The sequence below is a fragment of the Micropterus dolomieu genome, linkage group LG12, assembly GCF_021292245.1.
Source record: "Micropterus dolomieu isolate WLL.071019.BEF.003 ecotype Adirondacks linkage group LG12, ASM2129224v1, whole genome shotgun sequence".
In the NCBI taxonomy this organism is placed as follows: domain Eukaryota; kingdom Metazoa; phylum Chordata; class Actinopteri; order Centrarchiformes; family Centrarchidae; genus Micropterus; species Micropterus dolomieu.
In genome coordinates this window covers 7,935,006-7,955,872 of record NC_060161.1, presented here as the reverse complement: position 1 = coordinate 7,955,872, position 20,867 = coordinate 7,935,006, and the positions used below count along the sequence as shown (strand labels likewise).

Here is a 20,867-nt window from a genome sequence, read left to right as displayed (position 1 = left end):
TCTCCCACAGACAGCTCTCTGGTCTTCATGTTGGTTTATCCTCTTTAACAGGAAATGCAGTCTTTATAGGTTTGAACCAAGGATGAAAACTTAGACTAGTCATGCAGAGCTATTTAATGTTTGGACAATCAACCTAAAAGGCAACATCTGGGCAACAAGAAACATCTGGCAGTCACATGTTCCAATAGTTTTGATCACTTGAAAAATGGGTGGGTTCAAACAAAGGGTGGTATGTCCTGAGTTGTTTAACACATCTAGATGTGAATACCAGGAAATGAGAGCTGAAATTCTGAACTCTTGTCTCATACTCATCTTTTGATCTTAAACCCAAATGTCTTCTGTGAACAACAAAAACAAAATTTTCCTTACCGTTCCAATACTTTATGAGGGGACTGTATCTATCCCCAGCTGCTTTGTGCAGGATGTTTGGTTTGGCACGTGACTTTATGAGCTGATAACCATTACTATTGAATTAGCTTAATACACTCAGATTAGGTCAACGTCTGCGTGTGTGGAAGATACATTCCACCTGAAAATTTTAGTTGGGGTTTAGCATGCAAGTTGAGTTAGCCTCTAGATGTATACATAGCTCACGACAGTCATTGGCATGGCAAAAGATCTCTCTCTCTCACATGATCTCTTTCTGATGTCTGAAGATTCTTAGTCCTCCAGGTCATAGTTATCCATAGTTATCAAAGGAAGGTTAAAATCACATCACATAATAACATTAAAGAACTCTAACAGTGTGTTTTGTGCCACTGCTGTAAGCAGTCAACCACTTTTCTTTTGAGGACACATCGTTTGAGGTCAGTACGGTAACGTTAACTAAGGGTTTGAATATCCAGATTGTATCCAGCGTCAGAATGTGTCCATCAAAAGTAAAACAAACAACCAAACAATGACATAACGTTTTTCTTGGATTTTAGGTCGCTGGAAAAACATAAAATACATTTTTTGACTTTTTTGCTGTGTCATCACCTTTTACATCTATACAATGTCTTTATGATCAAATTGTTTACTAGAGCACAAAATTGTTTATAAGAGCGCAAAGTTCTCCAAGAGGTTTCGAGGTCCACCCACCATAGTCTCACAAAATCCTGTGGGAAACACTACTGACATACCGTCATGTGTTTATTTTATTTTCTTACTGACCATTAGCCAAAAAATGAATGCCATCATTTTACAGTGATCATTATAGCCAAAGAGCATAATTTGCCTTTTAATGTTTTAATTTTTCAAAAATAAGGGTGATTTACAAGGGAACGAGAGATTCTTTAATACGATAAGATAAAACCAAGCCGCCAGAACACCTGACTCACTCTGTTCACTACAGTTGTCATCCTTCTAAAAAAAGAATGAAGAAATAAATAACATACAAGAAGAACACTGTGAACCTCCTGACGTTCATGGTCATCCCAGAAGTTTTATCTCTGGTAATTGCCACTGATGTCTCCATAGCATTTTAAACATGATGTAATTCCTTTTGCAAGATAAACTCTGGTGTTACTGCCAAATGAGTTTGTTTTTGGATTAGGCCCAATTTACACTCAGTCTAATTGGGTCAGGTAGGGTGTCAGGTTTGTGTCAATATGTCTAATACCCAAATGGATCCAATTAAATTTGTACTGGGATGCAGTGTATGCTGTTAAATGACATTTTTTGTTTTTGATTGTGATGTTGGCAAGAACATGGTTGCTTCAGTTTTGTGCTGAGCCCTTTGTTTCATTCTCATCTGAAACCTATCGATCAAAAGCAAGAGTGCCAAAAACAAAACATGCATCACGTGATGTGTAGAAGTGATTCCTTGTTCAGATCGTGGACAGTTATAACTCAACTTGAAATGATCATTTTTGATTTATTTATTGTATTTATAACTCTGCTGCACTGCAGTAGTTAGAATCCTCAATGACTGTAGCACAATAAAGTCCTACAGCTTATTTCCATTGTGCTCCTCCAAGATATAACACTAAAAATAACATCTGAATAAGACAAATACAAAGATGAAGTGACTAAGCTTAGATGTTCCAAGCTGTCTTTACAATACCGGCTAACAGAACACTGTAAAATGAATGAATCAGGGCACTTTAAAGATGCTCTCTCATGTGGTCTAATTCAGAACCTAAATAGGAAGATTATTATTATTACTGTGCTGCAGCAGAATAAAGAAATGTTACCTGTCAAACTCCACTCTAAACTCCACTCGTTACTGTAAGTAAGTACAAGTACAAACCTTGTACTTGTAGAAAGCATACATAGCATATATAGAGAAAAGGGACTTGCTGCTGGAAACATAACTGTTGCTGCACTAGAAACAACATTTAGTTATTTTTAAAATAATCAATTCTGATTCTGTTTTAAATCTATTCTTTCTTTAAAAACTTTATTAGACTACATTACACTGTTAGTAATGAAAGAACCATAGGGAGTATTGATACCAACAAGAGTTGTAGTATCGATAAAATCCGACACCCATCCCCAAACAAAACTACAATTTGTCAAAAAACCTTTCCCTGGGACCCACTCAAATGACCTGCGGGCCCCGGGGACTCACAACATTGGAAAAACTATTAATATCACTGAAGCTGTTGAGAAACTCATCAAAATCACTGGAGGTGGTTCACTTTCGAATTTCCTCAAACATTGGTGGCGTCTTTGACATATCTAGTCTAGTTAATTCTTGTCTTCATTGTTGTTGTTGGAGAAGAGAAAAGAGGAGAGGAGAGGAGAGCAGGTGAGTAGAGGAGACAACATGAGAGCAGAAGAGAATAGTAGGAAGCTGAATAAGCAACATCAGGAGATCTCTGCAATCTTGTCATTTTAATTACCTTTAGTAAGACATTTTTATGTAGCTCTCCTGACATTATCAAATAACCCTCAACACCCAGACCCTCACCCATGTATGGTTGCCTTAGTAAAATGTGGACATTTCCACCACTGGGTAGTTACTGGTGGGCATGAATATTGATACGTTTCACCCCTCATACAATGGTGTTATGAGGACCAGGGATCAAAACGCTGATCTTCCAATTAGCAGGTGACCCACTCTACCTCCTGAGACATAGCCGCCCCTAATTAACATTTAAAGTTAGTCCTGGTCTGGAGCTTAAAGATAACCCTGTTTTCCACTGGCCAGTCCCCTTCCCACGTCAGGGAGTTTCAGCCGCCAATCGTCAGCTCAGAAGATGCCTCCTGGGAAAGCTAGAGGCAGCTGTGATTTAACCTGAGCAGTCCGCCTCCGTGCCTCTCGGTATTCTGTTAACGTGTTTGTTATAGTTAGCCTTAAGGTTAGCTTTGAATGTGTGTGTTATTAGTATGTTAGCTCGTGTGAGGCACAAGTTTAGCGATTTCTGGGAGCTGGGCAATGGCTTTAGGTTAATCCTTCTGGTTTCAAAAATGCTTTATTCCGGCACCACGGCTGTTTACTGAAACACAAGTTTATGGGTGGCTATCACTGTTTGTTTTGTTTGACAGGTACGTTTAGGGATTGTTGATTTCATTCTTTTCAGTTGTTGCAGCTAGTAAGGTGATGGGGTTATTCGGCTAAAAAGGTGGGCTTCTTTGTTTATTTGTTTGTTGATTGGGCGCCACCCGCTGCCCTTCCCTTTGTTCCCTGCATCACCTTGCTTCCCTTTCGTTTTCATTGTGCTGTATGTTACCTGAACTTTAAAGAAAAGTCTGTAATTATTTATTATTTTTGCCATTTGACAATAAAATGTCTTACCTGCCTGATTCCATCAGCGATATGTTGTTTCCTTCATCCCTATACAACTACTGTTATAAGTTGTATTTTTTCCCTGTGGGTTTCTGGTTTTTGCCATTATTTCCTTAGTCCTGTGCTTTCATGTTTTCCTGATCTGTGTACTTCTGTGTTTTATCATTATGGTCTGTGTCTTAGTCCTTAGTCTTATATCTCCATGTTTTAGTGTAGTCTTGTCTCCTGTTTGGTCCCGTCTCTGTCCGTGCCCTGATTTTGCCGTCTTTCCATGTTTTGTGTTTTACTTTGGTACATCTGTCCTTGTGTGTTCCTGTGAACTTTACTTCCTGTTTTATTTTGGTAATCTTCTGTACTTTGTGTCCTTGTCTAGCTTTGTTCCTGTGGTTGATTACCTGATGTATTTCAGCTGTGCTTCCCTCCCAGCTCGGTTAGCAGTGTACTGTCATGATCCTGTCTGCGTGTCTTGTTTGGGAGTCTGAGTTTAGTTCCATGTACTTAGTTCATGTTTTGGTATTCATTCCTTGTCCTTGTTTGTATTATTGTGATTTGGTCCGCTCTGTATTCTGTGTCTTAGCTCCTCGTTCTGTGTCTCGGTTTATGTCTTAGTGTTTTGGGTTCTGTCCTGTGTCCAGTATCAGTTATATAGTCTGTTGTGTTTTGGGGTTCACACATGTTCGTCTCTGTCTTGTCTGTCGTCTAGTGTTCAGTAACCCTTGTCGTGTCTGTTACCCCAGTGATCCCTCTGCATGTCTGTCTCTGTTTTCCCCTGCTCTCTCTCTCCCTGCCTGTGCCTCGTTAGCCTCATGTCTTTCACCTGTGTGTATATATACCTGGTGTTTCTGTCTTGTCCTTGTCGGATCATTGTATGATGTTTCCCAGTGTTGCTATGAGTTGTCCGGTTGCCAGCCTTCCTTGTCGTGTCTCCGTGTTTCCCTGCTCGTTTTGGATTTTGGTTTTCTGTTGGACAACCTTTGTTTTGGAGTCTTTCAGCCACTCTGTTTGTAAGTGTGCTCGCCCTCTGTTTGTTCAAATAAATCACCTCGGTTCACTGCACCTCCTCTGCCTTGCGTCCTGCATTTGGGTCCTCCAACCTGCTCAACTCAGCCACCCATCGTAACATGTACAGTATATATTGTCTTCAGTCTATGTCACGTCCTTGTGTCTATGTTGAGTTTTCTGCCTTGTGCTCTGTTTTCCCTGTTCCCTGGAATATTCCCTGTTTTTTGGATTGCCTTGTGTTTGTTGGATTACCTCAGTTTGGACTTACGCTTGTGCTCCCATGTAAGCTTGTTTCACTTAATAAATCCTTTTGAACTGCATCCTCACCTTTTGGTCTGTATTTGGATCCACACCTCAGCCTTCACTCAGCCAACCCATGACAACTACTGGTTGTAACAATTCTGCCATTATACACATTTATATTTTCAGTTCAAATGAACTAAAATTAGGACATAATTCACCTCTAAATTAACTCTACAACTCACATTTTTCAGTCTTATTTTCAAGTTTAGGTTACACATTGATAATTTGAAAACAGAAAAGAACATTCAATATGGACATGGAGACCGAAACAAATGGCAACCAATGGACGCCTGTGGATACAGTAGGTAGGACAAAGCATTACAAATCTAATTCTAAAAGTTGTAAAACACCATTATTGTTCGGTAAAGACTTGGCAGTTATGTGCGGTAAATCACCCACTAGTCAGAAGATCGGCGGTTCGATCCCCGGCTCCTCCAGTCTACATGTTTAAGTGTCCTTTGGCAAGATCCTGAACCACAAATTGCTTCCAATTTGCATGGTAGCCTCTGCCATCAGTGAATGGGGTGAATGTTAAATGAACTGTAACATGCTTTGGTATGGTCGGAAGAGTAGAAAGGTGCTATGCGTGTACCGTCCATTTATCACTGACATGCATATTCCTAGCATCTACAAAGCCCTCTATCAGACCATGCATCTCCTGGCTACTTACACCCAGCTGATAAAAAGTGTCAAACCATCAGTTAAAAACTGTTCAAGTGTGGACAGATGAGGCTACAGCGGCTCTAAAGGACTGTTTTGAGTGCACAGACTGGCACATACTTAGATAGGCCGCCACCCAAGAGAACCGCATCAATCTTGAGAAATATACATCATCAGTAACATCATACATCAGCAAATGTGTTGATGATTTTGTGATCACTAAGAACAACAACATCATTCCCCAACCAAAAAAGTCTGGAATGGAGAGGTGAGGGCTCTTGACAGAGCCAGAATAGCTGCTTTATAGTCAGGTGACAAGGAACCATACAGCACCACCAGAGCGAGACTGAAAGCTGGCATCGAGGAGGCGAAGCAGAGACATCAGCAGAGACTGGAGAGAGACCTCAACACCAACAACACCATAGACATGTGGCAGGCCGTCAAAAACATCACAGGCTAAACACCTTTTATGCTCGCTTTGATCTCCTCAACAAGGAGTCAGCTGTAAAGTCGACTCCACCTCCAGAAGACCGGCCACTGTCAGTATCCACAGCAGATGTGAGGAGAGTCCTGCTGAGAGTGAATATGAGTAAAGCTGCTGGGCGAGATAACATCCCTGGCCGTGTACTAAAAACCTGTGCCAATTGATGTTATTACTGACATTTTTAACATCTCACTGTCTCAGGAGAGGGTTCCCACCATTGTGTGAAGTCTGCAGTGTCTAGTGTGAAAGACTACCGCCCTGTGGCTCTCACCCTCATTCTGATGAGGTGCTTTGAGAAACTGGTTCCTCAGCACATAAAGAACAGCCCAGCCAGCCTGGACCCTCAGCAGTTTGCTTTCAGAACCAACAGAGGATCCACAGAGGATGCCATCTCCACTGCCCTCCACTCAGCCCTCACACGCATTGAGAAAAACAACACCTACATCAGAATGCTGTTTGTGGATTTCAGCTCAGCGTTCAACACAATCAGCTCCATGAAACTGATTTAGCACTCTGAGTTCTAGTACCATACTCTAGACAACTGGATATTGGACTTCGTCACAAACAGACCCCAGACAGTTCGGACTGAATGTCACACGTCCTCCTATCTAGTGCTCAACACTGTTATACAACCATGTGTTGTAAAATGATAAATAAATCTACCTTGTACATTCAATATTATACAGCCATTCAAGTGTCTAGTTTAAGATTTGGACTCGGAACAGTGGTTCAAATTAGATTTAGGTTAAGGTGTAGTTTAGAGTTGGTTTCAGAAGTAGGACTTGTAGGGTTAAGACATGACTGACATCAACAAATGTCCTCGTAAGAAAGAAAGTGATCATAGGATGATAATCCTTAATGAAGGAGTGTGCGAGTAAGAGCAGTTAAACAAGAGTGGCAGAAGAAATACAACTTCCTACAGACTCACTGATGCCTGTTGATTCATACTTACAGTGTAATTATAATTGGCCACAGTCACTGGCTGCCCATCTTCAGTGTAGTAGGTCTCCGTAAAGTCTGGACCTAAAAGCTCACTGGGATAGAAAAAGAGAAAAGGGGAGAAATAGGTGATTAGATAAGATTTGTTTTAATGATCCCTTTGTAATTTCGGTCTTAGTAGGTGGAAGTACTATTATGTAGTAACCAAATGAAGAAAATAAAGTGCCACGTTGGCATGAATCGTTTCTGCTCAATATTGATTCACCATCACATAATGAAATAATAAACAGCATCAGGCTGGGAGTGCTTTGACAAAAATGTAGGAGTTTTTTTGTTAGTCGGTTAATGGTATTAGCTAATGACATTAGCTAATGTCATTAGCTAGATGAGCTAAATGATGGCAGCATCACACAGGACATTTCCTAAGCTGCTTCTTGTGCAGAACACTGAAGGTTTCAATGCTACATAGTGTGTCATATGAGTTTAGTACAGTTAAATAGGGGATATTATGCAAATGCAATATGCCACAATTTAACTGCAACATTATAAAGTTAAAGACAATCCCACGATGACTCAAGTTTTTCATTTATTCTTATATTCCTTACCTATTGCCACTAGACATTTTATATTTTAATCCATATACTCCTAGAACAAACATTACTAAAAAGCACTTCCAGATCAATTCAAAATTTAATTATTGATTTAGAGCACTGCTGCCTTCTATGTATGAGATGACAAATTCAAGCAAGTTGCCTCTTTAGTCCCAACCACCCAACCAGAGATGCCTTGTCGATCCTTTCTCGGGAGTGGAGTGCAGGGAAGTGTTTTCTATTACTGTAGATTTTTATAGGGCATCCTCAATAGCAAAACAACAACACTGATGTCACTCAGTTGGGGTAAGCTTGGCTTGGCCTTGGTAGGGAAAACATTTTAACAGAGAGCCCTTGTTACAAACTTGGAATGTGGGCACTCATCAAGCAGAAAGAGCCTAAAAAAAAAAGATGCAGATTACATTATGGGACAAGTAGGATCCAGCATTTTAGAGATTTGCACCCTACTAGGGCTGAAGGTTCTTTTTTTCTCTCTTACGAATATTAAATTGCTGGATTTTAAAGGGGTACCCTTTAAAATGTTATGAGTTAACCCCAGAGAGAGTACTGGGGCAATTTTAGATTGGAAATCTCACATAATAATAAACTACCTTGTACATCAAATATTACTCTTTTAATTTTACAGACTCTAGCTGGCAGACATGTCAGCATGGATGGGTAGTCAGTGACAAGAGGTCCACACAGAGGGCTCTACTTTGTGGGGGCGCAACGAGCAGCGCTCTGACCTTGAATGTCTCTTTCCCCTGTCTGTGTAGCGCAGAGCACAATGTACACAGGTGGGAGGTCATTCAAATGAGGCTGTGCAAAGACAGTTCTTGGTATTTTGTAAAATGTGTTTTAGATGTTGAACTGATAATAGAACCACGTCAGTTTCTGCTGCAAAGTCTGTCAGCTGCTTCTTTGGTGATTTGGCTACCACTTGTTTTTCAGCAAGAACAAACTCAGGAGGCGTGCGACCCCTGACATGCTTAGCTTTGGATAAAAGCGTCAGCTAAATTAATAAATGTAAATGATTAAAGCAGGTCTGCGAGTCAAGCAGTGTGCATTTTTCTATAAATGAATGACTGATTCTTACAGTGTCTGCTGTCTACAGCTGCATTAGTGTTTATTTAAATTTTCCTCCTTCAGTTCATTAAATCCTTGCAAATATCTGAAGGCAGCAGGACGGATAGGTTGGAAAATCTGCCACATCTGATTGGAGATGCAGAGCGCATGCACTGCTTTACCTTTACCCTGCTCCATAATAACCACACACATCTGTTATAACTTGTTGTAACTTGTCGTTTTAACTTGGTATTCTTTTAAGAGACATCAGATTATCGGAGCTCAGTTTTATTCTTGAAGTGCATAAGGTGCAAATGCTGCTGTGTCACATTATAAGATCTGATGAAACCACTTACATCAACCACTTAAATGTAAATAACTCCTGTTTTGCTTGATTGGCTCTGTGTGCACACTAAATTCAACTGATGGATTACATGATTGAGAAATTACTACAACCACGTGGGCTCAAGAACATTTGTGAGTACACCATCTCTATAAATACGACAGAGACCGGTAAATTCCTATACCATTACCATGAATGACAGTGAGAGGTTCCTCTATCTCATACTACCCTTTCATACTAAACTCTGCTTTGAAGGAAGTGCAAAGTCAGACAAAGCTTCAATGATATTCATAGCTTCTATCTTTGCTTGCTGACATCCCTGTGTGATTTTTATGATACTGCCTAGCTTGATTGCAAAAAGCATAATCTCCTCCAAATGAAATGTTGGATCAGCGGGACTGGAGTCTTTCATGTAGATGGAGCTGGGCATTGATAACACAAAGAGACAGAGAAGGGAAAAAAATATCCCGATGCCTTTATTTGGATTGTATCAAATTTGATTCATCTGTTAGTTACTTATCTCATGCAAATTCTTATCTGGTGCAACCAAACTTTTCTTTATCTGCACTTTTGTTACTGCTCTGCTGAAAGACAGCTTGCAGAGTGCTACAAAAGAAAAAGGAGAATTGTTTGGTGTCTCCTAAAAGGTCACCTTACAACAAAAATGCATTGTTTCCATTTTAGCCTGTAAGAGGAAATGGTGACATTTGTCACGTCTGGAGACGAAGGAGTTGGTTGTCAAATGCCAAGATGTCCCTGGACGAAGGCTTCAGTGTTACAGATGTATGGATCAGCGGTACCGTGAGGACTTCTGGCCTTATTCTGACTCTGTGTGTGGCTGAATAACTGACCAGGAAGGAGACGTACTCTGGCAGCAGATCCCTGAGCACAAATGCGCAAATGGAAGACGGACATGAAAAGATGAGCCCAATCTCCATTTGGTCCTTGGGGCCCTATTGTATTATTCATTCAGGGGGATTGTAATGGAACATAATCCAGCTTTCTCACCCCTTTTACTGCAGACAGTTTGCCCTGCAATATAAAAAGACTGTCTTACGTGGCAGTCCTTTAATGTTAATTCGATTGAAGCTGGTGCACAGACAGCTGTGTGTGAAATTCAACTCCATCTTATTCAGGACAGTATTTACACAGCATTTTCATCAAAGGGAGAAAGAGGAAAAAGCTGAGTGCTTTTCATGGCAGCTGACAGAGACAAAGATCACAGTAAAACATCTCAAATGGCTTCATTAAAAACTGGCAAAGGGTGCGACTAAATCTGGAAAACCTTGAAACTTGTAAACACTGGTAAAATGCTCACCTACAGTGATCGCCTATTGCATGTGAAAAATGACCTTTCACGTTCCTGGAGACAACACAACAGGAATTGATCAGTGTAGAGGTCTGCAACTCTAGTAAGCCAAGCTTGACTGAAGATGACAGGCTAGCTTTAAGTCAATCATTACCTGCATGCTGCAGATTGGGGTTTAAAGTGTTAACACAGTCTCATGTTTACAATAAACATTATATATTACTGTTAAAGTAGAGATTTAAATGTATTTATATTACATTATTATATATTGATTATACTGAATCTCAGATTTTGTCTTTGTGTTGTTCAACTTACATACAGTGCATGTGCAAACGAGCAACTAGCAATGGTGTTGACTAACGGTGAGTCATGGAAACTCAAGAGATAAAAAGGCAATGGAACTTTTAATCATCGCTAGTTCATCAGGTTCTGGGGCTTCTGCTCTTTGAGGATGTAGTCTATTGATGTAGATCTGGCCGCAGGTTCAATCAAAATAACAAAAAACAAAAAAACACTCTGCACAGGAAACGAGTACGGAAAGTATAGTAGGTCAAAGTTGAACCAGGAAGTCAGTCTGTAAACTGTGTTGGATGTTTAAAACTGACAGTGTGGGCAATGAAGTTACTGTCAGCCTTTGTCCTTCCTTCCAAAAATGTCTGACTAACCTGGTGGTTTGTTTACAACCTGTCTGGCCACTTGTCTGATTCCGTGTCAGACCCATGTTGCTGTGTTTCGATCTCATCAATTACATTGGTGACAAAGTAATTAGACATAACTGGTAGAACTATCTGCAGGAACTCACAAACCGTTTTGATGTGATGAATCAGCCCGATGTGGGCCCATCATTTGACACAGTCTCTCCGTAAAGGCAAAAGTGATGGATGTGGTCGTGGGATGATTGAAAAAAAAGCTTGAGCAAAAAGTTCAAATCCTGCATACTGTCACATCTGTGGAAACATGGCCAGAGTAAGATGGGCGTGATTGCCTGATTGTCCGTTTCAGAAAGTTAGTTAAATTGTCGGACGTACAGTAACTACCCAAATTTCACCAGTGGAAAAAAGGTTTCTGACACTGTTAGACCATTAGACAAGTACCTTGTCTGAAGAATACTGAGGCCTTTAGTCATTGTAAAAGAAGGGCATTTCCCCTCTTGTGGTCCTTGTTTGCCGAAATGTGTCAGCCGAAGGATTAAAACTGCAAACAGAAGCCTTAGTATTGAGCAATTTCTTATGCTTTTTGAGTGCTTCTGTCACATACTGTGATCAGTGTATCAGTGTCTGTGCCGGGCCTGAAGGAAAGAGGTCAGGTACTCATCAGCGTTGATGGTGCATGTATTTGATTTGTGGGGAAGACTGTGTGTTTCCAGTCGTGCTGACCAACTCAATTTCTGTTCTTCATACTTCATATCAAAACAAATGACCATTGATGGAAACGACAGTGACAAATTATATTTTATATTGATAGTGGCTATAGTGGCTCTCTGACTTTGAAGTGTCAACATTGCTTAAATGAATAAAACACTCTTGAAAGCTTTTCCTCAAACAGAAATGCCAATTACAGGCGGTCACGTTGAGTTTCTATTCTCCAGAAAATGTGATGATTTTATGAAGTTTATAAACAATAAGTTATTCTTGTGGTTGATTCTTCTTCATTTTCTCTTCTAGATTCCCTCCAACCCATAAGGGAGGAGGTGTGCAGATGTCACTGTCACATACCATGTTAAGCATTGTCGTCGACCATGAATGCTCATTAAAAAAGTGCCAGTGGATGTGGAACAACTCATCAGCAGCCCTGATACTGAATAATTACACAAACACACCCAGCCCTTTTCTCTCCCTCAGAGCATCAGCTGTAAAGCCACACAGTGTAGCTGGGGTCAAACTGCTGTGCTACTTCCAAGAATAAAAGTAATGGCTCTCTTCAAGGCAGAAGGAAAGCAGACAGGCAGCCTGGCTTTGGTGTGCTGATAAAATGTGCTCTAATGAGCAGGCCGAGAGGATAAACAGCTGGACACAGTGTGTGTGTGGATGTACTGTAGAGGTACTGTTTATACCAAAGATCTTTTCTCCTTTTGGCTTCTGATTGGTTACCAAAGCTCCTATGTCTTGGTTAAGCAGGTAGACACAAGGGGAAGGGGAAAGAGACGAACTAAATAGTAACAACAATTACTCATTAAAATTGTCTAGAGCCCAATGTGTGGTCCTCCAATTGTCTCCAATGAACAATGACATAAAAAAAGAAAAGCAGGCAACCCATACATTTCAGAAAAGAACTACAGCAAGCAGAGGTTTGGCAATTTTGCTTAAATAGATATATGTAACTTTTGAACTTAAAAATAGCACAATCCTCTTCCTACGAATTCAAAAGTGAATTCAAAAGCCATGAAAATTTATGGCCATAGTAGCCACTGTTTACTGTTTTGCAAATATTGCATTGTCTCACATTAAACAATGAAATGATAATTAAAATTGCTGTTGATTATTTTTTCTGTCCATTCACTGATTATGTTTGTCTTTGTTTTTACTGCCTATTATGTGGCTTTGATAAAACTGCTGGCTTGTGACACTAACCTTGTCCAATTGTATATACTAGTTATGTGCTGCGACCTCTTACAGTGGCATTAAGGCTCTGTATCAAATACAGTACCTTTGTGGCACTGATCCATATGCTTTGGTACAAACAAATATTGAAAACTGGACTGCCATTCAGGAAAACCAATACTTAGGGAGGTCATTAACTCTTGCAAAGTAGTGTGCCCGGATGCCCCTGGCAACCTGCTTTTAGTAAGTAAAAACCTGTATTTTCAGGAAAAATGAGGACTAACTGTATACATGTTTATGGCCAAATTAACCACGTATCTTAAAAATTTGGCAAATTCTTGTAAACGTTCAGGCTAAGACCAGAAGCCCTTCCTCACTCTCTCAGCTGTACCAGTTAATCCCTTGACATTTATATTTAATTGTGTTCTTAATGTTGTTTTTCTTGCACAGTAATCAAAAAGGAACCAATTAACAGTGCTGATGAAAGCAGCAGTATCGATAAAATCCTAACGATACCAATTCAGCAATGAAACTGGTATTATTGTAGACCAGTACGATAGCCAAAACTACATTACAAAGTTAATAAAAAAATAATTTTTTTTCTTTCTTAACATGCTGACCAAGTATAACTTGCTCTACAAAAAGGGATTGCCTGTTGGTGTTTATTTAGTGTGTTCTCATTTGAAACCGACAGGATGGGTGGAACACCACAAATCCTGCAGAAGATAGACCCACACGTCAACAGTCAACAACACACAGACCTCACCTTTGTGCATTTAAAATGTGAGATAAACAAACTTCTACCATCACCAGACAAACATGAGCAAACACACACAAATGCAACCAGTGTTATAGCTGTCTGAACAAACACATCATGTGAAAATGACTAATAGTTAATCACTGAAACATTCTGCTGTCTGAGAGGCTCTTATTTAACAGCCACGCAGTCATAAGGGCTGCTGGGACTAACAGGGAATACCAGAATCAGTGAATGGCTCCATTGAAGTAAAGCTCTTCATTATTGTACTGAGTTGCTAAAAGGAACTATGACATGCTAAATATTGAATACAGTAAGTACTTGAGGTGTAGTTGGTCTGAAATAAGGTTTTGCTGAGGGTTACTAACAACACAGCCTGCCGATAAAGCTAGGTTTTTGTTGGGACCTCATGATGCGTCCAAGATGCTGCATCCATAGTCTTCCTCTATGACACACTACATGGGATAAAACCAGCAATCGGTGCACCAGACACTTATTCTCATTTCCACATCGGTTTGGCTGCATCAACACAGTGAAATAGGACTGGAAAAGGTAAATAGGTAAAGGCATATCCTGATAAGTTGATGCATATTAATTTGCAACATCAAAACACAGCTGATTCGTTGGTTTAAATAGGAAATAATGGGTGTGGCATTACGACGGACCGTACCAGTAGAGGGGCTTATATCATTTATTCTGTCTTAAGGGAATCAGAGAAAAACCAAGGACAAAAAATCAAATGACATTAGGCTTCTGGAAGCATGAATGGCAGACAGACTAAGGCAAACTAACCACTTGATCATGGGATTTCCTGTAGGCTACAATGGTATTTTGTCTTAAGGGTGGAGCAGGAGCAAAACCAACGAGGTGTCCAAATTGAAGTTGTAGTAAATCATGTTTTCCGAGCGATTAGCGAAGTCATACACTGGAGTGGAAAACAAGGTGGATTCCAGTCATGACACCATTTAACATTTGGTATAGAGATGGATCCTCACGATACTTTCCAGCAAAACATTTATCATGAGATTTATGAGATTGAAACTAAACACCCAAGGGTGGAGTGGATCTCACTTTCAGCCCAAACAAGAGTGGTTGACCTCAATCAGGAAGAGGTTACTGGGGAGTAGTGTTGTAGTACTCGAGACCGGTCTTGGTCTTGAGACCGGTCTTAAGACCACTTTTTGATGGCCTTGGTCTCGGACTCGACCGCATTTGTACTCAGTCTTGTCTCTGTCTTAGACATTGAGGACTCGGGATTTTATTTCAAGACCAGTCAAGACCTTAACTTTGGGAATATCAATAAATTGCTTTTACACTGTCTGATTTATTTGTTAGCATCCTAACTTTTATTGGATGTAAAACATATTGCTTCAAATGCAACCAATAACCCTAATTAAAAATGTGTTGTTACTGTTAAGAACTGTCCCCCCTCCCTGCGATGGTAAACATGGAAAAGCAGTGTTGAATAAAGATGCTTACGTTGATTTCAGCTCTTAGTGTTTGTATGTGGGTGTTTGAATGGAAAATGTGGATCTTTCAGATCAATTTGAGAAGTACCTATGATCTCGTTCCACATTTTATTGTGTTTCATGTAATGTGGGGAACTGGTCTTGGTCTAGACTCGGTCTCGCCCTCCCTCAGTCTTGGTCTCAACTGATCTCGGCCCCTAAAAGACTTGGTCTTGTCTTGGTATCGATAAACTCAGGTCTTGGTCTTAACTTGGTCTCGGTTTGGGCGGTCTTGACTACAATACTACTGGGGACGCAGTAAACCCCCTAATCTGACACAGTTCCCAAATAAAAAAGTATCAACTAAAACACTCAAAAAAAACAACTTAAAACCCTACAGGGACTCTTAAGTCAAAAAATCTGTAAGAAAATGTATATTCAAAGTCAAATATTGACTTTTATTTGTCTCTCTGCTCTCTTTTCATTACTGCTGACGTATCTGTGCAGCATGAAATGAAAACATCCAGTACATACTGTACAGTGCACAACAGAACTTCATCCTAGATGCAGTCTGTCATAAATGCCAGACCTCCATCCAACTGCTAATTGTATTTTGATTTAATTTAACTTCCACAACAATAAACCATGTCTCTATATCAATGGCTGATGTCTTCCTGGCCATTTTAACTTAATTTCATCTAATTAGTTTATTTGATGCAGTAAAATGGCTAAGCCGGAGAGTGAGTGATAAAATAAACCTTTGAGAAAACCTAAAAAATGACAACTTAAATCTGTCTGCTAATATAACATTTTGACAACTTACAGAGTATTAGTTGGTTGCCTAGCTTAGAATACAAACTGGAAGCAGGTAGCAGGGGGACAAAGTTGGCCTGGTGTCCACAGTAAGAAATTACACCGACCAACACCTCTAAAGCTGACTGACTGACAGAGTGCCTCTTGTATGTTTAATGCATACACAAACAGAAGTGCAAAAATAATACTTTATGTTTTTAGGGGGAGCTGCGTGCACCATTTCATTGTGAACAACAGCCAGGTGCAGTGACTTCCTCGAGCCTCTTTACCACAGTGAGGTTGTTGGGTTTGTTACCATGGTGCCTGTACAGAGACCAAAACCAAAAACTGTGATAAATTACCATATCTGCACACTTGCTAACCTTGAGACCACAAAAATAGTTGGGACTTAAAAACAAAAGTTAGCGCCCAGGCATCCTCCCCAAGAAAAGAATTGTGTTTCATGAGACTGTTTCCTGCATTCTGGTGACTGAGAATGAAAATAACAACATACTAACTACACTGCAACAGCATTTTAATGTTAAATACTTTTAGTATTACTTTTAATTCACAAAAAAAGATTACAGAATATAATTCGCCCCTCTGGTGTGAACTTGCGTTGCTCTGTGGCATACATGTATTTAATGAAATTTACTTGAGTATTTCTTTCTCTTAGTGCTCTCCCTTTCTTTCTCCCTCTCTCACTCAACGGAGGACGAGGTGCAAGCAGCTCTCTTCAGCGTCACGTGCATGCCAAGAAACAACATTGTTGTCCAGGTGGAATTTGAGTTGTAGGTACATGCTGTGGACTGCCAGAAACAGGTTGTGATAACAAAAAAAGGTGTGAAAATTTGTCATAAATTGGGACAAATATGGGAGAATTGTGACCCCAGGAGGGGGCAATGACAGTCTCTTGGTAGAACCAAGAGGGCTGGCAAGTATGTGTATGTGGCAACTTGCACAATAGGTGAACATGCTGAACAAAAGTGCTTGTCTGATGGATACACTGCTGTTGGTCAAGAAATATTGTCATATATCACAACAAAAAGAAGAACATTGGTTGTGTCAGAAATCACCACTCATTCACTACTTCTACCCCCTATCTATGTGAGTTGTATATAGAGGACTATATAGTTAGCTCACCTGTAAAATGAAATCAGCATTTTCGGACACTAATCGGATCATTACCTCGGTGCGTCATTGCTGTTGGACAATTGCTTGGTGGACAGTTTTTTCTATCAGCGCAATGCATGATGGTATATAGGGCTTGGTTAGTGACCATCGGTTGTACACTACTTTTCAAAATGCATTCTGGGATACTTTGAGTGGACTATATAGTGAGTAGTGGGTGATTTCGGACACAGCCATTGTCATATTTGAGAAGCTGGAACCAACAAGAAAGTTTGCTTAAAAAATGACTACTTGATTTTTCGTCCAATCATTGCTGTTCTACTAACCACCTACTGACTACTGAAGGAATTTCTCTAAAAATTTCAACCAGATCATAACCATCCGAAGCACTAAGTGAATTGCATTCAAAAACAGGACAAAGAATCATAAGAAAAGTCTTATACAGGAACTGTTGCCAGTAAATCTTAAAACGATGCTGCGAGGCTTAAAGGAAGTGAGAACTGGAAGCTGCAGGCTGCTGTTTCTTCTTTTAGTCACAACCCGACTTCAGTTGCTGTTGTTAAATCTGCCTTGATGCTGATTTGCAGGAAGTGCCAAAATGTATGTTTGCATCTTTAATATTTCTGCTTTGGTATTTTAAAGTGATTACACTTTTCTGAAATTCAGCAATGGTGTCACTCTGTTTAAGGTGTGACCCTAGCTCATCAAGGATGAGGTTAACCACAAACCCTGACACGGTTTATGAAACCTGCAGTGTGAAACTGGTCTCAAGTTGTGATAGGCTGAGGCACATGTGCAGCTGTGTCTACCTTTAACCTCAGATGATCTTATTTTTTAAGTGCAAATGGAAAATCACCACTCATACTCACACTGTATTTAATTTGTATATGTAGGGTAGAAATACTGTACATACATACACTTAATGATGACTAAAATATTGTCCTTTTGTGCTATTATTTCACTAATGCAACTATATAGTTGCTTTGGGACCTTTTATGATAGCTTTAGAAGTTATTATTTAAACCAGTGTCAACAAAGTCTCTCAAGGGTTATGAACTTCAGGCATTAATTTTGCAACAGCAACATGCAGTCTATCAAAACTGAATCTGCTGTGAAAACCAACATGCTTTATTCTAGAGAAACTGGATTAGACGAGTTTTTGCTCTCCAAAGACAATATAATTTACTTTTATTGTACTTCAAACCTTTTGTGAAAGGTACTGTGAAACATGCAGGCACATTCATAGTTTTCAGTCACGTGACATGCGTGGTGACCTGGTGGGCAAAACAAAAAACCAGCATAGCGGCTCACACCCCTACTCCCCCGTAGAGACGCCGCAGAAGCAGTCAAATTTTATTTGGATCACCTTTCAACTTAACAAAAAGAAAGATATGAACACAAAATGCAAGTGTTACAGCATCCACTGCCGCATTTCTACCGTTAAAAACCGACAGGTCCCTGCCACCGCTCGACTGCGGTATTTTTTATTTTTACCTTGTGGGGAATCCCTCACCTAACACAGCCCAGGCTTGTCTCCTCCTCGATTAGTACATCCGAAAGCTCAACAACCATCCCGAATTTTGGCAACGTAAAAGTAACAAACTCAAAGTAACAGTGTATCACTTGCTTCCTGGTTGGCAGGCAGCGGATAATAACGTATATTTTGCCTTCCAAGGGAGCGTTTTCCTTGGAATGTGATGTCACGTGAAAACTATGAATAGAGTTATGTATGTATATTATATTAAAGAAATGTAAATGTACTTTGTGTTTGGTGTGTGGTATACATATATATACTGTATAGTATACACACACACACACCAAATAATTTTTTTTGAGAGGCCCTTTTCTTTAACAGGGATAGAACCAGAGTTGTGGGAGATGGAGCAATACCAACTAGATATAGTTGGGATCACCTCCACGCATAGTGGGGATAATCACAAACCCCTAGCTGTGCACCGCTATGTTAGAGTTCTCCCCGGAGAATGAGATAGCAGTTGTCTTATAAAGGCATGTGTTTCCCCACACATATACTAAACTATGTATAAAACGTGGTATTATGTTACAAGACACAGCGACCACTGTGGATATCCTACAAGCACAAACCAGGTAAAGCACCAGTGAACACGTTAGTGCAGATGTCATTTGGTACCACGTTGATTTTGACCATTTCACAAGTTACGTAATTAATAAGCCTGCATGCGGCACACCAATGACGGCTTAACATTGTGATGTCTGCAGCCATCAGCGACAGACGATGGAATCATCTATTGGCCAAACCCTATTACATACACACGTTACCATTTTCACACAACAGTAGAGCAGCTCTACTCTGAGATAAGGGTGAAATGTGTTGAACTGTGACCAAAATACACTCTGTACTAAGCGTGATGTATTACAGTGTCAAAATAAACTGCTGCTCTTCAATCATATAATGAGGCACTGAGGGGGACAGGAATGTCTATTCCAAATTTCATGGCAATCCATCCAATAGTTGTCAAGCTCCAAACCACGTCATCGGAAAAGTCACCAAAGTCCTCTGTGCAGCAGGAATGGCTAACAAATTTTGCTCCACTATATTTTGGAGAAGATGTGTTCAATTGAATTTTGCCATCAACAGTTCAAACAGACTAAATTGAGGTACTGTTGGTGATAGTGAAGCACTCCACAATATAAAAGAATTGCCTCTTTGTGTTTTTCATGAGCAGAGTTTGTCATGAAGGCTGTTCAATTACTAAGCTGTTTTCTACTGGGCCGGGGACTGTAATAAATCTTTTTATGTTGCTTCAACACAACACAAACTGAGTGCAAACACAGCTTACCCTGAAATCTGCCATAGTGAACTGACAATTAACCAGTAATTGCTCCAAAAAATGTCGCTCTCCTCAAGGCCAATCAATAATCATAAAAAAAGAAAGATGTATTAGAGTGTACATGGAGCTGTGTCAGGGCCCAGCATCATTTCTTACCTTTATAACAAAATTATCAACAAAATCTGGTTAAGGTAACAAATCTTTCACTCCATACTAATGATGGATCCATTTCTTGTCTTTTAGAAACAGGAACAAAGACAGATCCTTGTCCAACCAAGGGAGACAGAGAAAGCTGAACATGAGCTTCAGAGAGAATGTAGTCACGTCTTCCCTAGCTCTTCCTGTTTGTGCATATCCTTTGGTTGGGTGTCTTCTTTTTTCCATTTTTTAAGTGTAAGCTGTACTTTTCAGTGCAGCTGAGGTTTCAGAATCCTAAGACAGGATGACGGCTGACAGAATTTTATCTTGTGTCTGTGAAAATTCTCGGTCATCCAGGTCATAGTTATCCAAGGAAGTGAACTCGAACGTCTTCAAGTATCTTCAAACCAGGTTCAGTTGCCTTTGATTTTAACCTTCCTTGGATGGGGGGGTCTTTTCCTGCTGTGTCCTTTGTTTGGGCCATAGGGATTGTGGGGAAGAAAAAAGAAAAGCATCCATCCATCGTCAACCGCTTATCCTGCATACAGGTTGAAGTTGAAGGGGGCGCTGGCCAGCTGACATTGGGCGCAAGGCGGGGTACACCCTGGACAGGTCGCCAGCCCATCGCAGGGCCACACATAGACGAACAACCACTCACGCTCACACCTAAGGACAATTTAGGGTCACCAATCAACCTAGTCCGCATGTCTTTGGACGGTGGGAGGAAGCCGGAGCACCCGGAGAGAACCCACGCAGACACGGGAAGAACATGCAAACTCCACACAGAAAGGCACAACCTTCTTGCTGTGAGGCGACAGTGTCATCCAATGTCATCTTTCCAATT

General features: G+C 40.3%; 1 protein-coding gene across 1 annotated transcript in view; it reads right to left on the bottom strand.

Annotated features, from left to right (window-relative positions):
• The window catches only part of adam19a (ADAM metallopeptidase domain 19a), a 219,235-nt gene that overhangs the window by 90,710 nt on the left and 107,658 nt on the right, over positions 1 to 20,867 (bottom strand). The window contains exon 4 of the mRNA XM_046064116.1: positions 7,114 to 7,195. Coding sequence (XP_045920072.1) covers positions 7,114 to 7,195 — 82 coding nt within the window. The remainder of the gene's footprint in view (positions 1 to 7,113; positions 7,196 to 20,867) is intronic.